This window comes from Phoca vitulina, unplaced genomic scaffold (genome assembly GCF_004348235.1).
Source record: "Phoca vitulina isolate PV1807 unplaced genomic scaffold, GSC_HSeal_1.0 scaffold14, whole genome shotgun sequence".
Lineage (NCBI taxonomy): Eukaryota > Metazoa > Chordata > Mammalia > Carnivora > Phocidae > Phoca > Phoca vitulina.
This window is the reverse complement of record NW_022589717.1, coordinates 21,885,334-21,906,942: the sequence shown is the minus strand read 5'-3', so window position 1 is coordinate 21,906,942 and position 21,609 is coordinate 21,885,334. Positions and strand designations below refer to the sequence as shown.

General features: G+C 40.6%; 1 protein-coding gene across 4 annotated transcripts in view; it reads right to left on the bottom strand.

Annotated features, from left to right (window-relative positions):
- The window catches only part of SMAD1 (SMAD family member 1), a 74,093-nt gene that overhangs the window by 13,673 nt on the left and 38,811 nt on the right, over nt 1-21,609 (bottom strand). For all 4 annotated transcript variants that reach the window (XM_032412931.1, XM_032412930.1, XM_032412929.1 and 1 more), the window contains one exon: nt 2,170-2,427. In XM_032412931.1, coding sequence (XP_032268822.1) covers nt 2,170-2,427 — 258 coding nt within the window. The remainder of the gene's footprint in view (nt 1-2,169; nt 2,428-21,609) is intronic.

Here is a 21,609-nt window from a genome sequence, read left to right as displayed (position 1 = left end):
CACTTTGAGAGGACCTCTGCGTTTCAGTTTCACTGGTGGACGGCAAAGCTACATAGGATTTCTTAAGAAAAAGAGCTTCAGGGTCTCTTCCGTTAAACTCATAGGCTCTTAGGAATTTACCAACTGACTTTCATTACAGCCAATTTGCTGACTTCGACTGTTAATTTCTCCTGACTTCAAGCACTGTTAGGACTACCTTCTCCCTACCTACTTTAATAATCACTAGTTTTAAAATCCCTAGTAGCAGAATAATAATCAGTTTATCACAGCTACTTTCTATTTCAGAATTTACGTATGTTCTTCTAGAAAGCTCAGAGCCAGCTGGCAATAAGAGGCAAAGAGCATGACTTTTGAAACAAAGAACACTAATATGGGTCTTGTGTTTTCTTAAATAAAATAAGGGGTTATGGGTTGCCCACAAATAGTCCTTTGTGATCAAAAAGCAAGTCCCTCACGGGCTATCGGGAGCCCATCTCGCACACTTGACAGGGCAGGGAACAAAGCTTTACCTTAGGGAACCATGAACAACCCGGAGGAGTAGCCGAGATCACTCAGGGCAACTGTGGAATACAAATGGCCAATACTGCTGCTCCTTTAACAGCTTTTCAGAGATTTCCAAGACCGAGTCTCCAGCTGACTTACAACCCAGGAACTCCCACCGTCCAGCTGCCAGCAAGCAAGGACTCACAGCACAAAGACTGGACTATGGGGACCTTATCTGGATGCCTCTGCACCCTTTCTCCGGCTTCTTTTAATTCAGCTCCTTCCCCTGCAGCTGTAACACTGACTCTGCTTTACTTCCAGCCAGGAATGAAGACAACGAGCATCATGCCTCTGAGACCAAATCCAATAAATTTCTGCAAATGACCTGGTGAAAATTTCATCAGCAACCGATGGATCAGCACCACTGGGAGAGACCACCAGAGAGCGATGGGTAATACTCTGCTCTTCCCGCAAGTGCCTCCTCCCACCCCTGGCCGCTTTCTCTTTTCCACATTTCCTTTACGTGGCCTGTAGCCTTACTCCCTCACAGCCGGGGACAAAGTGTAAACTCAAGCAATAATCTCCCAGTTTTTCACTCTTGGGCCCACCCTGGCTTTGCCACTGCTCAAAAGCTTCTGAAACTATCTCTTCACCACTTACCTGTTCATCAAACCCAACGGGTCTGGGAGAGAGTGGGGTGAATAGGAGATCACCAGATGATACTTAGTTTGACTTTTAAACTCATCTATATCCCTGCTGCCCTGCCTCATCCTAAACAGTTTTGGATTGAGAAACAAAACAATGCAAAATAAAAGGCTCAAAACCAAAAGAAGTCATAAATATGGAAATAAAAGACAACAGTATCAAGTGTGGACCACTTTTCAATTTTTGAGGACCTACCAGCACTGTTGTCAAATTCACATTTACTTAAACACATTTCAAGTGGCTTAATAAACAGGCCTGCCCGCCCATTTTCCCCTTCTTGAAGTATTAATCAATGTTAAGTACATCTTTGTGTAGAGCATCCTTCTTGAAGTCTACTGGCAAGAAATTTGGCACTAATCATTTTTTGTGAGATGCTTGCTTACTAACCTATAATTTGAAAAATATAATGTCCTAATTAATCATTTATTTTTATAAACATTACACCATCAGTTAAATCTAAAAAAGGAGGATAATTGTTTTTGTCTTTGCTAAGTTAAACAAGCAGATGGTCTCCAGTACTTCTGCTGCATTTCCTTTGTTGCTAAAGTATATGTTTCTTGGGATTACATCACCACTTAAATGAATTTAATTAAGTAGGGGGGTGTGATCCCTCAGGAAGTATCTTTTCTGAGGTTGCACTTACAAGAGGGTTTTTTTCCCCCCACGTACAGCAATGTGTGCAACACATTATTTTTCTTTTTCTCTCTTTTATCAAGAGCAAAGACTGTAACAATTATGCCACTCCTAGAAGGATGCAGCTGTTTCAAAACCCTTCAAAATCAAAACTTATTCAAGCTTCTGTGCCTGACAGATAAAACAGGACATTTGCTTGCTTGACCACAGCGGCATCCTGCATCTGAGAGCAGAGCGCCGTGTAGCAGAGCTGAAGAGCGCTCTGCGTGCAGGTGCACCCGGCTCCCCCCCAACCCTCGCAGCAGCACTGTCTACCTGACCCGAACGTCGTGGAATGTTCCAACCCACCTGGCATCTGGAAAGGGCTTCCTGGGTCTGAGCTGGTGGGAGAGTGCGGGTAGGTACCACTGCTGCTTCCAGGAGAGTTGGGGTAGCTGCTACTGGGGGAGTGAGGGAACGGATGGCTGTTGGGTTGCTGGAAAGAATCCGGGAAAGTGGCGTTGAGGGGCATGTGAGGCTCATTTTGTCCTAAGTTACGGAACTGAGCTAACAGGCTGTGCTGAGGATTATATTCGCTGTGTCTTGGAACCAGCACTGGAGGAAGAACTGGAAAAAGGGAAAGAAAAGCGAGAGATAAACATGGAAATGATGAATATCTGTAATAACGTCACAATGAACCCTGCCCTGCTGCCAACTCAAAATCATCATTCAAGTGCAAAGCACCTTTCACTCAGGAATAAATGGGGTAACAAATGGTCTCTTTAGAACGGCTGTGACGTAGGCCCGAGACCTGCAGCACAAACTGCCCAAGGAAAGTCTGCAAAACACCTTCTATGTTAAAAATGTTAAGGCTGGTTAGCCTGGTGAGGGGTATTAAAGAGGGCACGTACTGCATGGAGCACTGGGTGTTATACGCAAACAATGAATCATGGAACACTACATCAAAAACTAATGATGTAATGTACGGTGACTAACATAACATAATAAAAAAAAATGTTAAGGTTGCCCCATTCTTAATGTTTTCATTCACTAAAAACCGAAGCACAATTAAGAACATATACCACCGACGGTTCCACACGCTCACAGCTCTGGTTGTTGATAAGATATTACGTTGAAAGAGTTAATACTTACTGAATGGTATGGATTATTCACCACAAATGTTTTGACACATTAACTCACTTTAAAACAAAAGGAGGCACAGTAAATAAGATTGAGAGGATAAATACAGTGAGCAGCATAAAATCCAAATGCCAATGAAGGTAGTTAATTAGATAAAATATGTTTTGTGGGACAGACTTTATGTTGTGTCCAAGTAGTCACACTTCACAAAAAACCTTTTCCCTGAGGATATTAATGCATGTAACCCACTTCTCAGTAATCCTCAGCACTACCTGACAGGCAAAGGAGAAAACGGGTTATACAATCCACATTTTGCTAATTGGATACTCAAAGTATAAAGGCCAAAAACATACATACCATTAGAGAAGGAAAGAAAACAGCTCAAGTCATTCCTAAAAGCTCTGTATGGTAGGAACCTAAGGAGTTAATAATTAGCAGGGTCTGCAACCTCCAGAAACCTCTAGAGGCAAAGGCACTATAAATAACTCTAAATAAGATGCTAATCGAAGTGAAAGCCTGGGTAACAAGCCCTAACTGGGTTAGATCCTCAACTTCCCACCACAGTCTCCAGATAGCTCCTCCCCAGGAACAAAGGCCCTCAGAACCCCTACTACTCTCATGGCCTTGGCTAGAAAAACCACCCATTTGGAAATCTGCATGGAGGAGAGGGGAGGAGATTTAAAATCTGCTACTGTTGTTGGGAGCTGGAACTCAGAATATATTCTCCCCAAGAAACAATATTTAGTGGCATTAGGGATTAAATAGATTTTTGAGGGCTTTCCAGGGATCTATCTGTAACTTACACCATTCCTGCAGGAAAATGTGCCCTGAACACTTAGATTATCACTTACTCATGAGCTGGAGATTGTTTTTCTTTTAAGCAAAAATAGGTTCTTGAAGGTCTTAAATGGTCTCATAAGCTATATCTTAAATTGCTGATCTGTAGAAATAAATTCCCCACTAACTGATCCTTTAAAAAACGAATCTTTTTAGTATAATACATGTATTTCCTTTACTGCACAGTGATGGAATCTAGCCAAATTAAGTCATCAAAAGCTTAAATCCTTCTCCTACCTTTCAATAGTCACCTGAAATATAAACTATTTTGATGAAGAAAAAATTCCTAATTGTCATAAAGGCTCCCCCAATGTCAACAGAAATCTATATTCCAAAATAAACAAAGGCTCTGAAATAGCACAATGCCTGTGAATTACCCATGCAATTAAAAACAGTCTTTTTCTTTGAGCGGCTGCCGCTGGACTCACTACTTCCCAGCCTGCCTCTCATGGTCATCTAGCGATAGTCTCAATTCTGATTAGGGCCTCTAAACCCTGCCCCCAAAATGCAGCACCAGACGACACCTGGAATCCATCCTCCATCTTGACCCTTCAAAGGACACCCCCCAAATACACACACACACTCTACTTACTGGAGCCCCTGTCTCAGCGACTCCTATTGCCTATAATTTGAGAACTGGGCATTTGCTTCTCATCGCTCACAGACGACAGTGGCAGGAGGAGGTGGCAATGTACACCTCGAGTTCGTGTCTGGCATGTGTGTTCCTGCAGCAACTCTGTAGTGTGCTGTGGTGGTCCGGCTCCGGGCGCAGCGCCGTCCTTCGTCCACAGCGCAGATGACATCATCAGCGTTTGCAGATGACCTGGGAATGAGCCACCAACTACAGCAAAGCGCCACCCTCCAGATAAGCTTGAGGAGAAAAATAACTTTTTCCTCACCTCTGATTAGTAAGATCAATTTTGCCACTGCCAACACAGGTACAAGTATCTTTATTATTTTTTTAAGTGGGCTCCACGCCCAACGTGGGGCTTGAACTCATGACCCTGAGATCAAGAGTCCTATGCTCTACAGGCTGAGCCAGCCTGGTGCCCCGGTACAAGTATCTTTTAATAAACTTTAAAAAAATGTGTTGAGGTATCACAGATCTATAGTAAAATGCACAAGTGTTCATATAAATGGAATAATACATACTCTTGTGTCTGGGTTCTTTGGTTCAACACTGTCTGTAGGAGTCATCCAATGTTGTGTGTGGCATCTTATTATATGTATATTACGATTTGTTCACTCAGTCCCCCCACCTAACCTCCTTAAAGGATAATCAATTTCTTTTTATCCCCTGGTTTATCCTTCCTGTATTTCTTCTTGAAAAAGTTAAGCTGACAAATATGTGCTTTCGTCTTTACTACTAAACAGGAAAACAGCCTACTCTATATATTGTTTTGCACTTTGCTTTATTCACCTATATCCTACAATTAACTTACTAATTTAGAGAGATCTTCCTCATTTGTTTTTGCAGGTAATACAGCACCATAGTTTCTTCAGCCAAGCTCCCATGTCTGGGCAGTTTACAATATTTTACCACTACACGTAACACTGTAATGAATAACCCTATGCACACATATACTGCCGTATTGTTAAAGGAGTACCTTCTGGGTAAATCCCTAGAAGTGGCCATACTGGATGAAAATGAAGATACAACTTTGTTATCGTCAAGCACCCCTTTCGCATTGCTACCAGCCATATACGAGAGTGACTTTTCCCCCACAGCCCCTAGGACAGACTATTTTGTCAAGATTTTTTTTTTAAGGAATTTCTTTTTCTTTAAAGATTTTATTTATTTTAGACAGAGACAAAGAGTGGTGGGCAGGGGCAGAGAGAGAGAATCTATAGCAGACTCGTGCTGAGTGCGGAGCCCGAAGCGGGCCTTTACCCAATGACCCTGAGATCCTGACCTGAGCCGAAACGAAGAGTTGGACGCTTAACTGACTGAGCCACCCAGGTGCCCCAAGATTGGTCAATCTGATGGGTGAGAAATGGTATTTTGGTGCAATTTTAATGTATATTTCTCTTATGGTGAAAGTCGATCATCTTTTCATGTATTTCAGGGGGTATTTTAATATATGGTTTTGCAAATGGTCTGCTTGTGCCTTTTGCCCATTTTTTGGTCTTTTCATTTTTCATTAAAAAATATAAATAAATATATATTAGAGCTCTTAGCCTGTACTATTTTATATGTTACAAATATTTTATCACAATCTGTCATTTGTCTTTGACTTTACTTATTTGAAAAAGCTTATTTTTTTTGGTAATCGAATTTATCAATATTTTCCTTTATTGCATATGGGTCTTGAGTCACAGAAAGGCTTCTCCTACACCCAGATTATAAGGAAGAATTCACCCATGCATTCTTCCAGTGCATATAAAGTTTCCTATTTTACTTAGAGCTCTGATCCATCTGTAGCTCAGTTTTATTTATACTATGAGGAACAGATCTAATTTTATCTTTTCCCAAATGGTTGGCCAGTTGCCCCAACACCATTTATTAAAAAGCCCATCTTTTCCTCAGTGATTGGATATACCACCTTTTTCATAAGGTTCCATATATGTTAGGGTCTATGTTTAGACATTCCATTCCATCCTATTCTAGTCGGTGCCCCACCACCACTGTGTTAATTATAGAGGCTTTATAGTATGTTTTAATAGCTGATATGGCTAGTCCCCCCTCACAGTTCACTTTCAATGTTCTGCCTGCATGCTTACTCCTCCATATCAACTTTAGCTATCATCTTGTCTACCTCCAGAAAAAGAGATTTTGGTACTTGTACTGGGGTCACAATATATTTATAAATTAACTTATCAGTAAGAATATCTTATGTTCAGATGTCCCATTCAAAACCTAGGACGGTTTCTTCAAGTCTACTTTTGCACCTTTTAGGAACATTCCGTAGTTCCTATCCGTGTTCATCTGCTCGGGCTGCCGTAACAAAATACCACAGACTGGGTGGCTTACAAAACAGACATTTATTTACTCAACGTTCTGGTGGCTGGAAGTCTGAGCTCAAGGTGTTGGCAGGATGGTTTCTCCTGAGGCCTCTCTTCTTGGCTTGCAGAAGGCTATTTTCTTCCTGTGTGTCCTCACATTGCTTATTTCCCTGGTGTCTCTCTGTGTGCTCTAATCTCCACTTATAAGGACAGATTGGATTAGGACCCACCCCAATGGCCTCACTTCAACTTTTTTTTTTAATTTAAATTCAATTAGCCAACATATATTACATCATTAGTTTCAGATGTAGAGATCACTTTAACTTTTTTTTTTTTTTTTTTAAAGATTTTATTTATTTATTTGAGAGAGAGAGAATGAGAGACAGAGAGCATGAGAGGGAGGAGGGTCAGAGGGAGAAGCAGACTCCCTGCTGAGCAGGGAGCCCGATGCGGGACTCGATCCCGGGACTCCAGGATCATGACCTGAGCCGAAGGCAGTCGCTTAACCAACTGAGCCACCCAGGCGCCCTCACTTTAACTTTTTAAAGGCCCTATTTCCAAATACAGTCATATTCTGAGGGACTTATGATAGGGCTTTGACATATAAATTGGAGGGGGGGGATGAACAATTCAATCTAGAACACTGCATTAGGTTTCATACATTTCTTATTACATTTACTCGTATTTTATCTTTTCTGTTGCTACTTTAAATGGAGTTTTCTCTTCCATTATATCTTCTAACTGGTAATTATTTTTATATATGAAGGTTATTGATATTTCCTTGCTTTTATATACTGCTACCTGGCTGAATTCTTTTGTCTTAGTTTTATCATTGATTCCTTACAGAATTCTCCAGGTAAATGATCATGTCACCGACAAATAGAGTTTTCCTTCTTTCCTTTCCAATTGTTTTCTCTTGCCTAGTTGCGTTGGCTTAGTGCCAATATAACATTAAAAGGTACTGGAGCCAGGGAACTTCCTTGACTTAATTCTTGACCTTGGTGGGAATGCCTCTAGTATTTCCCCTTAAGATGTTGACTTTAGAACTCTGGTATATATATTATGTTAAGGAAGTATCCATCCATTCCTATAGTTCAGTGCTGTTATTAGGAACAGGGGTTAATTTTTTTTTTAAGATTTATTTATTTTGAGAGAGAGCATGCCTGTGATTGGGGGAGAGGGCAGAGGGAGAGGGAGGGAGAGAATCTCCAGCAGACTCCCCACTGAGCGGGGAGCCTGACTAAAGGCTTGATCTCATGACCCTGAGATCATGACCTGAACCGAAACCAAGAGTCAAACGGTTAACCGACTGAGCCACCCAGCTGCCCGCAGGTGTTAAATTTTTGTTAGAGAATTTTTCAGCATTTCTGAAGATTGTTATGATTTTTCTTCTTAGACCTAATTAATATGATTAATTATTCTTGCATTCCTGGCATAAAACCTGCTTGGGTCATGATATATTATTTTCTTAATGTGGGATGTTAGAGTCTAATAACTGATATTTAGGACTTTTAGACCAGTATTCATATGTGATACTGATCCAAGTTTCTTTGTGTGTGTGTGTGTGATCGTTATCAGGTTTTGATATCAACGTTGTACTTGCTTCATAAATTATTTCTGCACTCAGAAACAGTTTATGTTGCTAACTAGTCTCTAAATGTTAGGTAGACTTTCCCCGTTAAATTATCTGGGCGTGGTGCTTTCTTGTGGAGTAGCTCCTTAATAACTTTCTTTATTCATTCCACAGAAATAAATTTAAACTTTCTATGATTACTGAGGCTAATTCTGGTTAATTATATTTTTCCTGGAAAATTATCCATTCTATCTAGGTTTTCAAATTTACTTGCATAAAGGTATGCAAAGTAATCTTACAATGAAGTTTATATCCTCTGTATCAATAACTGTTTCCCTCTTACATCTTTTTTAAAATGTTTGTGCTTTCTCCCCACCCGATCTTTTTTTCTTAATTACCTGATCCTTGGTCTTTTTTTTGAAACGAGGATTTGTTGATTTGACTTTTTAAAAAATTCTCTATCTTATTATTTTTGCTTTCATCTTTATTCTCTCTTCCCTCATACTTTCTTTGATTTACTTTGTTCTTTTCCTAGAGCTTTTTTGACTGGAAGTTTAAAAGTAATCTATTTTTATTCTTTCATTTTTACTGATAAAGGTGTTCAAGGCTATGAATTTTCCTCTGATCACTGGTTTAAGTGTATCCCATTGATTCTGATATGTAGGTGTTTTTGTGATCATTATTTTCCAAACATCATGTAATTTTTATTTATATTTGCCCATTCACCTATGGGTCATTTAACAGAATAGCTTTTAAATCCCCAGGTGTAAGAGCTTATTTGCTTTAAACTTCTAGGTTTATGGTATTGTGATAAGAATGCTGATTGCACTATTCCTAATTTATGGAACTTGCTATTTTCTTGGCAACTTACAACAGAATAAATTTTTGAGTGTTGCTTGTACACTGAAAAGAACGTATATTTTCTATTATCAATGTGCAGTGTTAACAGGTATCTGTAAGAGCTACCTTATTAATAATGTTGCTTAGGTCTCCTGTATCAGGGGTCAGCAACCTTTTTCTGCAAAGGATCAGAGAGTAAAAATTTTAGGTTTTGTGGGCTATATGGCCTCTGTCACAACTTTTCAACTCCTCTGTTGTAGCAAGAAAGGCATAGATAACATGCAAAAAATTGGATGTGGCTGAGTTAGGAAACTTCACTTATAGGAACTGGTAACAGAAGGGATTTGGCCTGTGGACATAATCTGCAAACCTCTTTTGATATCATTACTTATGTTTTTTCCACATGACCAGTCTTCTATTTAGACTGGTATGTTAAAGTCCCTATTATTAGCATGCTTTGTTTTTAAGATTTTACTTATTTGAGAGAGAGTGAGAGAAGCATGAGCAAGGGGAGGGGCAGAGGGAGAAGCAGAGTTGCTGCAAGCGGGAGCCCGCTGCGGGGCTTGATCCAGGACCCTGACGTCATGACCTGAGCAGAAGGCAGACACTTAACCGACTGAGCCACCCAGGAGCACTGTTATTTGTTTTTGCTGCCATATCCTATAGTTTCTGCTTTATACAGGAAGTTGCTGTGATATTTGGTACCTATATGTTCATTATGAAGTGTCCTTTGTGTCAGCACTTTTTGGTCTGAATTCTGTTTTGTCTGGTATCAATCAGACTCACAGCCCCTACTTCTTGTTTCTATTTGCCAGATATAACTTTGCTAATTCCTTTATTTTTAACTTTTTGTCACTTTTCTTTTTATTTTTTGAAGGGATGGATCTCTTGAATACAGCACTGAGTTTTGCTTTATGAACTAACTTGATAATTTCTTTAATTGTTGAGTTAAGCCCATTTAATTTATTGATATGAATGACGACGTGGTCTCAACTCTTGTCACGTTATTGTATAGTAATTGTCACATATTTACCGTATTTCTCTATGTGATGTGATTCTTTCTCTTCTGTATTTTTAAAGGAAGTTCTGAAGATAGCTTTGCATTTCTGCTGCATGATTATTTTTGTATTTGTACTTAGTGTCTCCAACCTTTCTTTGTTCCTTACTTGTGTATTTTCCAGTTGCTAAGTTTTAAATGGTATCTTTTGACTCTCATCTATTATCTATACAACCAATAATCTTATTCTGCTTTCCTCTTTTTCTGTTCTTCTATTCCATTTTTAAATTTGCACTCTTTCTACTTTGTCAGAACATCTAGGGTTTACATATTGCTTTTCTACCCATATAACTATTCTTATTTTTGCCTTATCTCTACAACTTCATCACCAAATTTTCCCGAGTCATCTCTTAGTTGAATAAAGTTACCCCATCAGATTTCTCAGGAAGAGCTCAGTGTAACAGTATTCACGCTTACACATTTAAAACTTTCTGTACTCACGATACTGAAAGAGAGCTTGTCTACAAGCCTTTGATTTCCTTAAGCTTCCTGAAATGCTTTTTCACTGTTGCCAGTTTCTGTATGATGATTTTGAGAAGTCTGATTTCAGCACGTTCTTGCCTTTACAAGCTATGTGTTCTTCTTGCCTGCAGGCCCTGAGGACTTTTCTTTGTCTTGAAAGTCTAATATAGTTTTACTAAGGTTTGTCTTAAAGTTCATCATTCTAGATGAATTTTTCCAAGTAGTTGGTAGGTCCTTTCAATATGTAGATTTAGGTTTTCTCTAACTTCTGTTCCATAGTCTCTAGGACCTTAGGAGCTCCAATTATACATCAGTTAGACCTTCTTTGTTGTCCATTTCAACCGCTTTCTCTCTTTCCCAGTCTCCCATTCACTTGTTAGTTGTTTTCCTGCCTTCTCCAGTGAATCTTCTTACATTTTAATAAGAATCTATTCTCCCGTTGGCATACTGTAATTTATTCTTTATTTATGAAGTTTTGTCTTAAAATTTTCTGAGTTCTATCACTCTCATTAATTTTCTTCCAATTTTTGTCCATTTCTGTAGTTTCTGAATTTCTGATTTTTCTCCCAAATGCTTGTTTGAGGATATTCATTTTGAAGTGTTGTCTTACACTGACACATTCAAGCCATACACTCAAAGAAAATGCTTGCAAATCACATAGATGATAAAGATTGTATCATGAATAAAGAACCTCAAAACTCAAACCAATTAAAAATTAGGCAAAAGATGTGAGCAGACTCTACACCAAAGAAGATGGACCTTAAAATCACTGTGCTTAGTGAAATAGGTCAGACACAAATGGACAAAGATTTTGATTCTATTTATATGAAAGACTTAGAATAGGCAAATTATTAAGATACAGAAAGTAGAACAGATGTTAGTTACCAGGGGCTGGAAAAAAAAAGAAAAAAGTAGTTATTGTTTAATGAGTACAGAATTTTTGTTGGGATGATGAGAAAATTTTGGGTATGGATAGTGGTAATAGTTATACAACACTGTGAATTTATTTAATGCTATGGAATTGTACATTTATGAATGGTCAAGTAATAAGTACTACGTTATATATATTTTACCACAATAATTTTTTTTAATTATTAGAATCGACCATACCAAGTGTTGGCAATAGGGATTCTCATACATTGCTGGTTGTAATGTAAAGTGGTACAATCACTTTGGATAACATTTTGGCAGTTTCTTACAAAATTAAACATATCTACCGTATGTCTCAGCCATTTTCCTTCTAGGTCTTTACCCATGCAAAATGAAAACATATCCATACAGATGTGTGTGTTTTATCTGTGATAGCCAAAAACTGGAAACAAATGTCCACTGACAAGCAAATGAATAAATTATGGTATATTAATACAGTAGACTACTACTCAGCAATAAAGAGGTATGAAATACTGATTCATACAACTCAGATGACTCAAAATTTGCTGAGAGGAGGCAGACAGAAAAAGAGTGTACGGGCGCCTGGGTGGCTCAGTGGGTTAAGAGTCTGCCTTCAGCTCAGGTCATGATCTGAGGGTCCTGGGATCGAGCCCCTCTTGGGGCTCCCTGCTCAGCGGGGAGCCTGCTTCTCCCTCTCCCTCTGTCCTTCCCCCCGCTCATGTTCACTCTTGCTCTCTCTCAAATAAAATCTTTAAGAAAGAAAGAGAGTGTATACTGTGTAATTCCATGCATATAAAATCTAAAATATGCAAACCAATGTATGGTGACAGAATGCAGAGCAGTAGTTACCTGGGGATGATAGTAAGGGCCAGAGGGAGAGATTGCAAAGGTGCAGGAGTAAATTTTGGAGGTGATGTGTGTGTTCCTTGTCTTTACTATGGTGATACTTTCGCAGGAATATGTCAAAACTAATCACACTGTACATTTTAAACATGTACAGTTTAGTCTATGTCAGTTATTCCTTAATAAAACTGTTCAAAAAGTAAATGTGAAGAGGCAATTTAAAACTGTCTTCTATCAATTTTTAAACATAGCTAAAATGTTTTATTATCAATTCCCTTTTCTAATCCCATCTTCAAAGTTTTGGAACCGTTACTCTGAGCTCTTCAATAGTATATTAATACCCAACTAAAACAACTTTATCCTACTATCTCTACTTCTGTCACTATATGATGTGTAGCTCCTAATGCAGAATCCCCATCCAGGAAAGGAATTCCAGCTGGTTATCAGACATACCAGCTCTTACGGTGAAAACCAACTGAAGATATCAAAGTAAAGAGCTGCAAGGAAGCTCCATGTTAAAGCAGCGATAACACTTAAGACATACAGTGTCTCGTATGGGCTGTTTAAAGTTATTAAGCAGAACTGCAAGGTAAAAAGTAAATGGATATCCTATGCACTCTTTTTTTTTTTTTCCCCCCAAGCAGGCTCCACACTGGGCGTGGAGCCCAACACAGGCCTTGAACTCATAACCCCGAGATCAGGACCTGAGCTGAGATCAAGAGTTGGATGCTTAACTGACAGCCACCCCAGGTGCCCCTCCACTTGAAAGAGGACTTTTCTTAAAAAAAAAAAAAAAAAAGGACTTCTCTGTCAAATTTATCTGAAGTTCCATTTAACCCTCTAACAGATGGCTGCCACCAGTGTTTTAGAGCTTCTCACATTACCCTCAGAATCTTTCTGAGACATTTTTGCAGTGTTTTTCAACATTTTTCAGTGACAGAAAGTGAACTCATCTGGTATCTCAGCAGCTCCACTGGAATTGTGAAATTACACTGAAATTTTTCTTTACCAAATTCATACACATTTTATGCCCTACTCCTTACTACTTACCAAACACAAAGGTGATATTTTAAGTAACTTACAATCAAATAAAACTGCTACTCCAAGGAGACGTAGGCTCTGAGTATCCGGAATGGCGCACTGTGCTGAAGTGGGCGGCAGTACCCTAGAGTCTGAATGTGTGGGTTTCCTACTGACTCAGTGCCACAATTCTTAACAAGTTATTAATTTCTTAGAAAACTACAGCCAACAAGTGACCAGTAACAGCCAGAGGGAGACAAATAATATACAGAACAGACTCTAGAACTAAGAGCATTTATCCTCAAATCGATTTTAGGTGATCACCATATTCCACAAAATTTACATTAACATACCACTGTCACCACAGATATTTGCTTTAAGCCAGACCCAGGCTGAGCATGTTGTATCACTTTGGAAAGAAGAGTGCTTACAGGGTAACTTCCCTAAGGTCACCCAAGAAGCGTCAAGAATTAGGAAGGCATGGAGCACTCTCAACCATGACGTTCTCCTGCTTCAGCGACTCTAGTATCCAAGAATGTTAAATTACGTCCTATACAGTTTAAGGGATGGATAAGTAGAACAAATTTCAGAAGTGTTTCTGGACAAAAGAAAGTTATGGTCAGCCAATTTAAAGGAAAAAACTCTAGTCCAATTTAACAAGTTCAGTTATGAGATACTTCTAACTCCCTGATGATACAGAATACATGATGACCAAATCTGATTTGTGTAGTTTGAAGACTTAGAAGTAGGATGTCCGTATATTCTGGTTTGCCTGGGACAGTCCCAATTTGTATGTGCCGTCCAGTGGAATTATTAATAGGTGACCCATGTCACTCTCAGAAGTGTCCCAGTGAGGACAACAATTATATGGGCATCCAGACTATAAAGAGTAACTATTTAAATTCAGGAGAGGAAAGATCTGGGTCTGGGATCTGGAACAGCTGCCAGCCCCAGAGAGAAGCGTTAGCGTGCAAGAGACACACGGTGGCTCATGAGGCAGGGCTGCATCTACGTGCACAAGCTTCTCTGAGAGGACAGGCCCAGCCCCTCTGGCCTGGGTGGGCCCTAGAGGGCAATGCTGCCGCTCCCTCCCAGACATCTCTTCCCCTTCACCCCCCACCCCCCTTGTTCCCTTCACTCAATAATATTTCAGGTAATGAAAGATTAAGAGAGCGGTTTTCTACTGGGGGAAAAGGAAAAAATAAACATCCAGACGAATTTTCCATGTTTAAATGCACCTTCTATGTCCAATTCTTATTTCCTAGGCGAGAGGTGGATGAACTAGCTGAAAGAAACAGGATTTGCAAACTCTGGGCCTGACTCAGGTCAAGAATAGGAAGGTAGAGAATGAGAAATGTCTTCCTTTTAATATTTCTTCCCATGTTTCAGGCGATTTCTATTTTATGGAAAACAGATACGGAAGCACGGACTCTTCTGGGGAACCAAAGTTTTCTTTGGTGCACCGAAAAGGTTACTCCTACTTGGCAATTTCAAACAATGACTCAAATTTGTGGCTTCTCTTTCCAGGGCTGCTCCTGGTTAGTTTGAATTCCAAGAATTTCTTTGGAAAGAGAAACCCAATGGGTAAAACACCTTTCTTTATATACACAAATTTCTTTTTGATTTCAATCATTTAAAAATCAGACTGTGTTGTGTCATTCCCTATATTCTAAGAGTCCTAACCCTGGTAAGAACCCTGACTGGCTTCACACCACCTCTTCAGGCGTATCTGGGGGGTGGGGGTGGGGGAGGACTCCTAGGCAATTTCACAATGCCTCCTTCCACCCACCTGAAAATCTCTAATTGCTGTATGTCTTTAAGAGGAGGACGCTCTCTTCCCTTCTCTTCCTGACTAAGCAAGGCGGGAGAAAAGTCAGATTGCTGCCTTTTCCCAGAGATGGACCTCTGCTTTTCAGTTTTTAGACGTCTCTTTTAGTTAAAAAAAAGTAAAATCCCTTTCTCAGTCAACAGGGAAACCAAACTAAGAAAGTTTCAGGAAGTGAGTTTCAGAAGACATTTGTGATTCTGCTACTGGACTCTGCTTTTCTGCGTTGCCAAGGCACAAGGAAAAGGCATGAAAAAGAAATAGCTAAAATTGGAAAGAGGAGCAGAGCTCTGGAAAGCATTCATGCACACCCTCTAGGTTTGTGAGCTTTTTCAAGATTTTGAAGTCCTGTTTGAAATTCTATCACCAAGTCAGTGGTAGCCTAGTAATGACACTAAGGCTGACAAATCCCTACCTAAATTGTGACCCACCAGATGCTGGTGAATACTATTTTTTTTTTTTTTAAACATGCATGAGAGTTTTGATAACAAAGTGGCCAGGCCCTTGCCTACATTTGCCCACATATGCATGAGGGCTAACAAGCTAGATGCTACCCAGTGGTACATAAATGCTTTTGAGTTCTGAAGACTTGGAAAAGGCATTTAGGTAACAGGACATCTGAGTTCAGCCCTGGCTAGGATAATAACTACTTTTCTGACTTTGAGCAAATCATTTAACTTTTCAGAGTCTCAATTTCCTCACTCAAAAAAGCAAGGGACTTGAATTCGAAGGGACCTTCTTGCCCTAAATTCCTCAAGTCTTCTGACTGATGACAGTGCTGCTCTATGTCTATTTGGGGCTTCCCATGTATAAAATTCAGCGCCAGACCCCATCTCAGTTGGGTCTCAGGACACCTTGGGAGGTCACCTAAAAAGCAGGAAGGAGGCCCAGGGCTAATCGAAGAATGGCTCGAGGGCGAGGCCAGTGGCGGCCGTTCCCCGTGAAAACAAGGGACGGTGAGGCTGCCAGAGCAGCTGTGCCCGGTACAATATCTGCACTAGACAGATGTCCCCAGATACAGTGTGTGCTCGGTGACCTTCTAAACAGAAACATTTCAAGGAGAGAGTGGAGAGGGGAAGACCATTTAAAAGTTCACAGTATATGTACTTATGAAATGAAGCTCCTCACCTCAGGATGTGTCAGGGAAACTTCGCACTGAAGACAAGATTCTCAGAACCTTTAATCAAGGTTAAATTTTAATAAAACATATAGCCCCAAATCCCTGAGTGCTGGCATTTTATCTCTTTGTTTGCTTAGTGGTAGTGAGGCAACAATAAGGAGGGTGTGAAATAATATTAATGTTCACTGAGCACTACACACACGCCCATCAAGTACCGACTACGGGTGAGGCCTTGTGCATGGCACGGCCGATGCAGAAGTCAACGGGACAGCCATGTCCCTGCCTACACGGAGTTCCTAGCAGATCACTGAACCTTCACAATGGATGAGGAAGCGGGCTCGGCCCAGGTCGGGAAGACAGCCAAGGTCACCACAGATGCTGCGCTGAGGGCCAGGCTTTCAATCAAGGCCTGCTCATCACCACCACACTGCACTGCTCAGTCCTGTAAAACTGGAAGGAGATTCTGGAAGTTGTTGTTAAAACCCTCTTTCCGGTCCTCTGTTTAGTTTTTTGGGAGAACATCTTTTTAAAGGTTAAGATAGTTTTGCCTAAAGGGAATAACTTCACAGTATTTTCTAGGAATATATCAATTACTCTTCAGTACAAATACATTAAGAGAAAACAAAGATGTGAACACAGTTTGAATATAAGCAGAGAAATCAGTTGTATTCAATAACAGAATCTCCAAGCTTAAAAAGAAAAAAAACCCCAAAACATTAAATTTACTTAAGAGTAGCCACATCTAATTCAACTTTGAGAACTGAACTTCCTAGATAATTCCAGGCCAGGGATTCTTTCTGTGTACTACAGCTGATTTCCGTGAAAGACATCTTATCTGTGAATGTATGCACCCACGGTACATCTTCTGTGATTCCATGACCCAGGCCAGGTTCCAGTTCCAACCTATCCTTGGGGGGATGTGTCCTCCCACCCTGTCTCCACCCAGCCATCCCGGCTTCTTGCAGTTTCCATCTGCTAGTTTCATACTTCTGTACCTTTGACCCTATTTCCAAGTCTCAGTTCTAAATGTCATCTCCTTTATGGTGCCTTTCTTGGTTTTTCTACTCACCCCCAGTAAAAATGAATTCCTCTTTTCTTTGTGCCCCACTGTTTCCTAAAGAGACCTCCATCACAGCATCTGTAACATTTAATTGCTAATTTGACTTTACCTCACCCAGACCCTAAGCCCCTAGAGGGTAGATCTGAGGGTTTTTTTCCTTCTGTATCATTCAGTGCACAGCATATAATAGATTCGTATTATTTTTTTCAATTAATGTATGTTTGTGAATTATATTACTATTCCTGGACTGTTTATTATGAGCTGATTAATATAGACCGATCTTTCTCGAAATCCTCAGACTACCTGCATCTGGATTAGCAAGATACTTGTTTCAAATGGCAGATTCTTGTGCCTCATCCCAGATACGTTAAGTCAGACTGCCTGGGAGTCGGGGTGCAGGACAATGAGGGGTGACTGTAGGCCCTGGCAATGCAGGACTAGCTTTCTCACCCTATGTCTCTAGGTAGCTATGAAACCTGGAACTTCAAATTTCTCACATCATTCCTCTTACCCCTAAAACTCTATACAGTACCAGTTCCGATTCTCAGGTACACCGATTAAAATGAGAATGATATAGAAAACACCAGCAGGGCCTTACACGAAGCTGACCAGAAAATTTATCAAGTGTGCACATTTTTGGTCAGGTGGCATGGTATCATGCGCGGGCTTTGGAACAAGACCGCCACGAGTGCCAGCTGTCTAGACCGGGCAGTGGAAGTTCTCCCCCGTTTCTGTAGGGATAACGACACAAGCCCCCCAACAACTCCGTGAAGCCCCAGTGCTGCAGCACAGGGCGGGCTCTCAAACGCTGCCTCCCTCCCTGACTCCTCTCTCCCTACTCTGGGCCTAGGTTCCTTTCCTCTGTGGAGGGTTTATTTGCTTAACTACCACAGAAGGAAGGTGCTATGTTATTAGAGCTTCGGAGTTGGTTAGGGGAAGACGAACTTCAGAGTGTAAGCTAAAAATACCAGGAGGAAAAAAATCCTTCATAAGGTGTAGATGGTGTAGAACAACAGTTAGAGGCCGGTTTTAGTTTTTGGCTTCTGAAATTGGAATTCCTGCTCAATTCTTTACTAGCCGATTATTAGGACCTCACTTCCTTACAAGTAAAATGGGAATAATAGTACCTCTCTCAGATTTTCATTTAACATTTATACAGTGCTTCTACATGACAAGTGCTGTACAAACAGCTCCCTTCGCTGTCATGACTCTGACCGAGGCGCTGTCATTACCACCACTTTTTAAAAATGGACACTGAGGTACGGAGAGGAACTTGCCTTTAAGAACATAACCAGTAACCAGCGGAGACAGGATTCAAACCAAGGCATCTGGCTCCAGAATCTCGGCCCGTAACCACCGAGCCGTGGTGTCTTCCCGTGTTGCCCAGGCAGGCTCCGGGGCCATGAAGGCCCTCCGTGAGGGGCAGTTACCATTGCGCAGGCAGCGGCTGGCTGCCCTAGACACCACTGATATGTAAATGACCATCCCAGGGGTCGCACCAGGCCGTGTGACTTAATTTGTAATTGCAGCTGAATGTAATTAGTCCTCATTCCGAGTTCAAATTTGATTCCATTAAATATATTCCATGAAACAGATACTTGTTATCTAATGATGAAGCTTACTGACCAATGGGAAATACACACAAGTAAAGCCTCCATGAACACCTGAAGCACAGGGGTGGACTCACTTGATTGTGACGGATGGACCCTGACTTCAGGCAGCTGGTATACAGTTCAGATCACAGGCTCTGCTACTAAAAACCGTAGATGCTCTTCTCCTTCATTAGAGAGAGAAAACTGGTTAAAGTGGCGGGGAAAGCCACTTCTTTTGGCAAGCAGTACAGTGTGGTGGTTGGCAGCATGGATTTTGGAGTTAGACTTCAATCTGAATCCCAGCTGGCCTGGTTTAAGTTGTGTGATGACTGACAGTGCATCTCCGTGGCCCAGCTGGTACCTGTGCCCCTGACAGTTGTGGTCAGTATTAAATGAGAATACAAGGGGTGTGACCAGTGACAAGCACAGTGCCTGGCACACAGCAAGCATAAAAAGTAACTATTCTAATTTTCACTGTTACTATTATTATTATTGTAACTATTATCATTAGTTTTCCAAAAATTTGTTTAGTCAAACTTTACTTACAGTATGAATTTCATTTTTAGTCTGCAGATGTACACAGAAGTTATGTTCCTTATTTCAGCCACGCTGTGTTTCAAGAATGCATACAGAGCCTTTTCACATGCATTACTTAATTCAATCCTTGCCACAACCCTGGAAAGTAGATATAATCAGACCCTATCTCACAGATTAGCAAACACAAATTCAGAGGACAAGTAACTGGCCCAAATTTTAGTCCAGGCTTTTGGATCCGAGACACCTCTAACCGTATTTTAACCTTACAACCAAAGAGATACAAGCTATCTGCTTTAAACTGTCTTATTTGTCCTGAATATCCTAAAGAATCCATATTTACCAGTCAGCAACGGGCATTCTATCGTGAATAAGAGGCCCTCCCCCTTTCCCTCCATTTATTTATCATCAGGATTCCTGTTTTTAACCCTAAAGGGTTTATAATTATTTTCTGTCCATGATTATTTTGTTGATCAAATTGTCTCTGATTAAGCCACGGGCAGCTCTCTTCAGGCTGACCCACGTCCTTGTGACATGCTCCCATCAATTTTCTTTTTTCTACATAGCTTATCTTAAAATCAGCACTTCCTCGTCCTATTTAAAAGCTGTAGGTTATATTGTTTCAAAAGCATGTACCCAAACTGTTTCCTACCTTGACCATCATACTTAAATATCTGTCTGGCACACCACCATACACTAAATTTTTTCGACGCTCAAGGAAAGATACTGTCACAGAAAAAATACTGCTAAATCTCCTACAGAGCTAGCTAGACATAACTGTAAGGGAAACGATAGGGAAACATGAAGGAAAAAACATCCAAGACTTCCACTCTGCTGTCTTACATATGTTTACATTTACTTTACAAAAAGCTGCCCCAAGACCACTTACAGAAATCACAGGCTCTCCTTTTGCCTTACTGTGACTGAAGATCCCAGACAGGCAACCAGGCAGGTGGTCGGAGGAAGATGATGTGTGACTCTAGAAGTCAGACAACTACTAGGATAAGAATTGCTTCCTTTGTGCAAAGGGTTAAGAACCAAGAACAGCGAACAGCGGCGTATCCTGGGGAGCGGTGTTAGAACCGAGGTAGTGATGTAGAATGTGAACCTGATCTTCCATTGTAAGGTCTGCTGAGATTCCAGAGCATGAAGTTTGATGATACAGAGAACTGGAGGAAAATCTGCCAAGAGTCCTTGGTTGCCCTAAATCTTTTATTTAAACATGGTCCATGTTTCTAGACTCCAGATCTTTTTTCAGGGAAGTTACAGTTACTTCCAGTTATATAACCCACGTCACTCACAAATTTATGAAGAGCAGACCCATAAGAGAGTATGAGAGCACTGATAATGAGGAAAGTGGAAAGGGTAAGCGGCAAGTTAAGTGTTTATCTGCCCACCTCCCACACATGGGTAAGAATCGCTGTTGACATAGTGGAAGCCCAGGCCAGACTAAACTCAGGGGGAAACAGAAGTCTGCAGCTTTCAAACCGGTCCTAACACCAATATCTAAAAATGACACTAATCCCCAGCCAAGCTGCCAAATTAACAAAATTGGTTTTTCCTTTTTTTTTTTTTAGCTTTCCTATTCTTCAAGCCCTCTGAGATTTTTAACACAGTGCTTGTGGCACCCTATGGTTTCCCAAAGTATCCCAGCTCTGCCCTTTAAAATAAACATCCTCTCTTTCCTTCCCTATCTCTTCCCCAAAGAAATATTTTTCCAACCATCAGGACAGTGGTCTGATCATTTGGCTAATTTAAGATTATTAGGCATGAGGCTGAGGTTTTCAGAACATTTGCATTTTGAAGTAGAAAGAGACAAAGGAATGAAATATACATTTTGGGGAACAAAATCTCCAGTCTTCTTTGAGCCTTTTGATATCTAGTACCAAGGAGGCTGGAAGTTAACACTGAGATACTCGGCCTAAGAGCATTACATAAGCCAACCTTCCCTTCTGTAAGTATCCATTAGGAGCATAGGGCACTCCAATATGGGACAAATCACCAGTCACTCCCCTATCCCAACCACATAAAACATTCCCAAACCTACAAAAAAAAAAAAAAAAATCACTGTT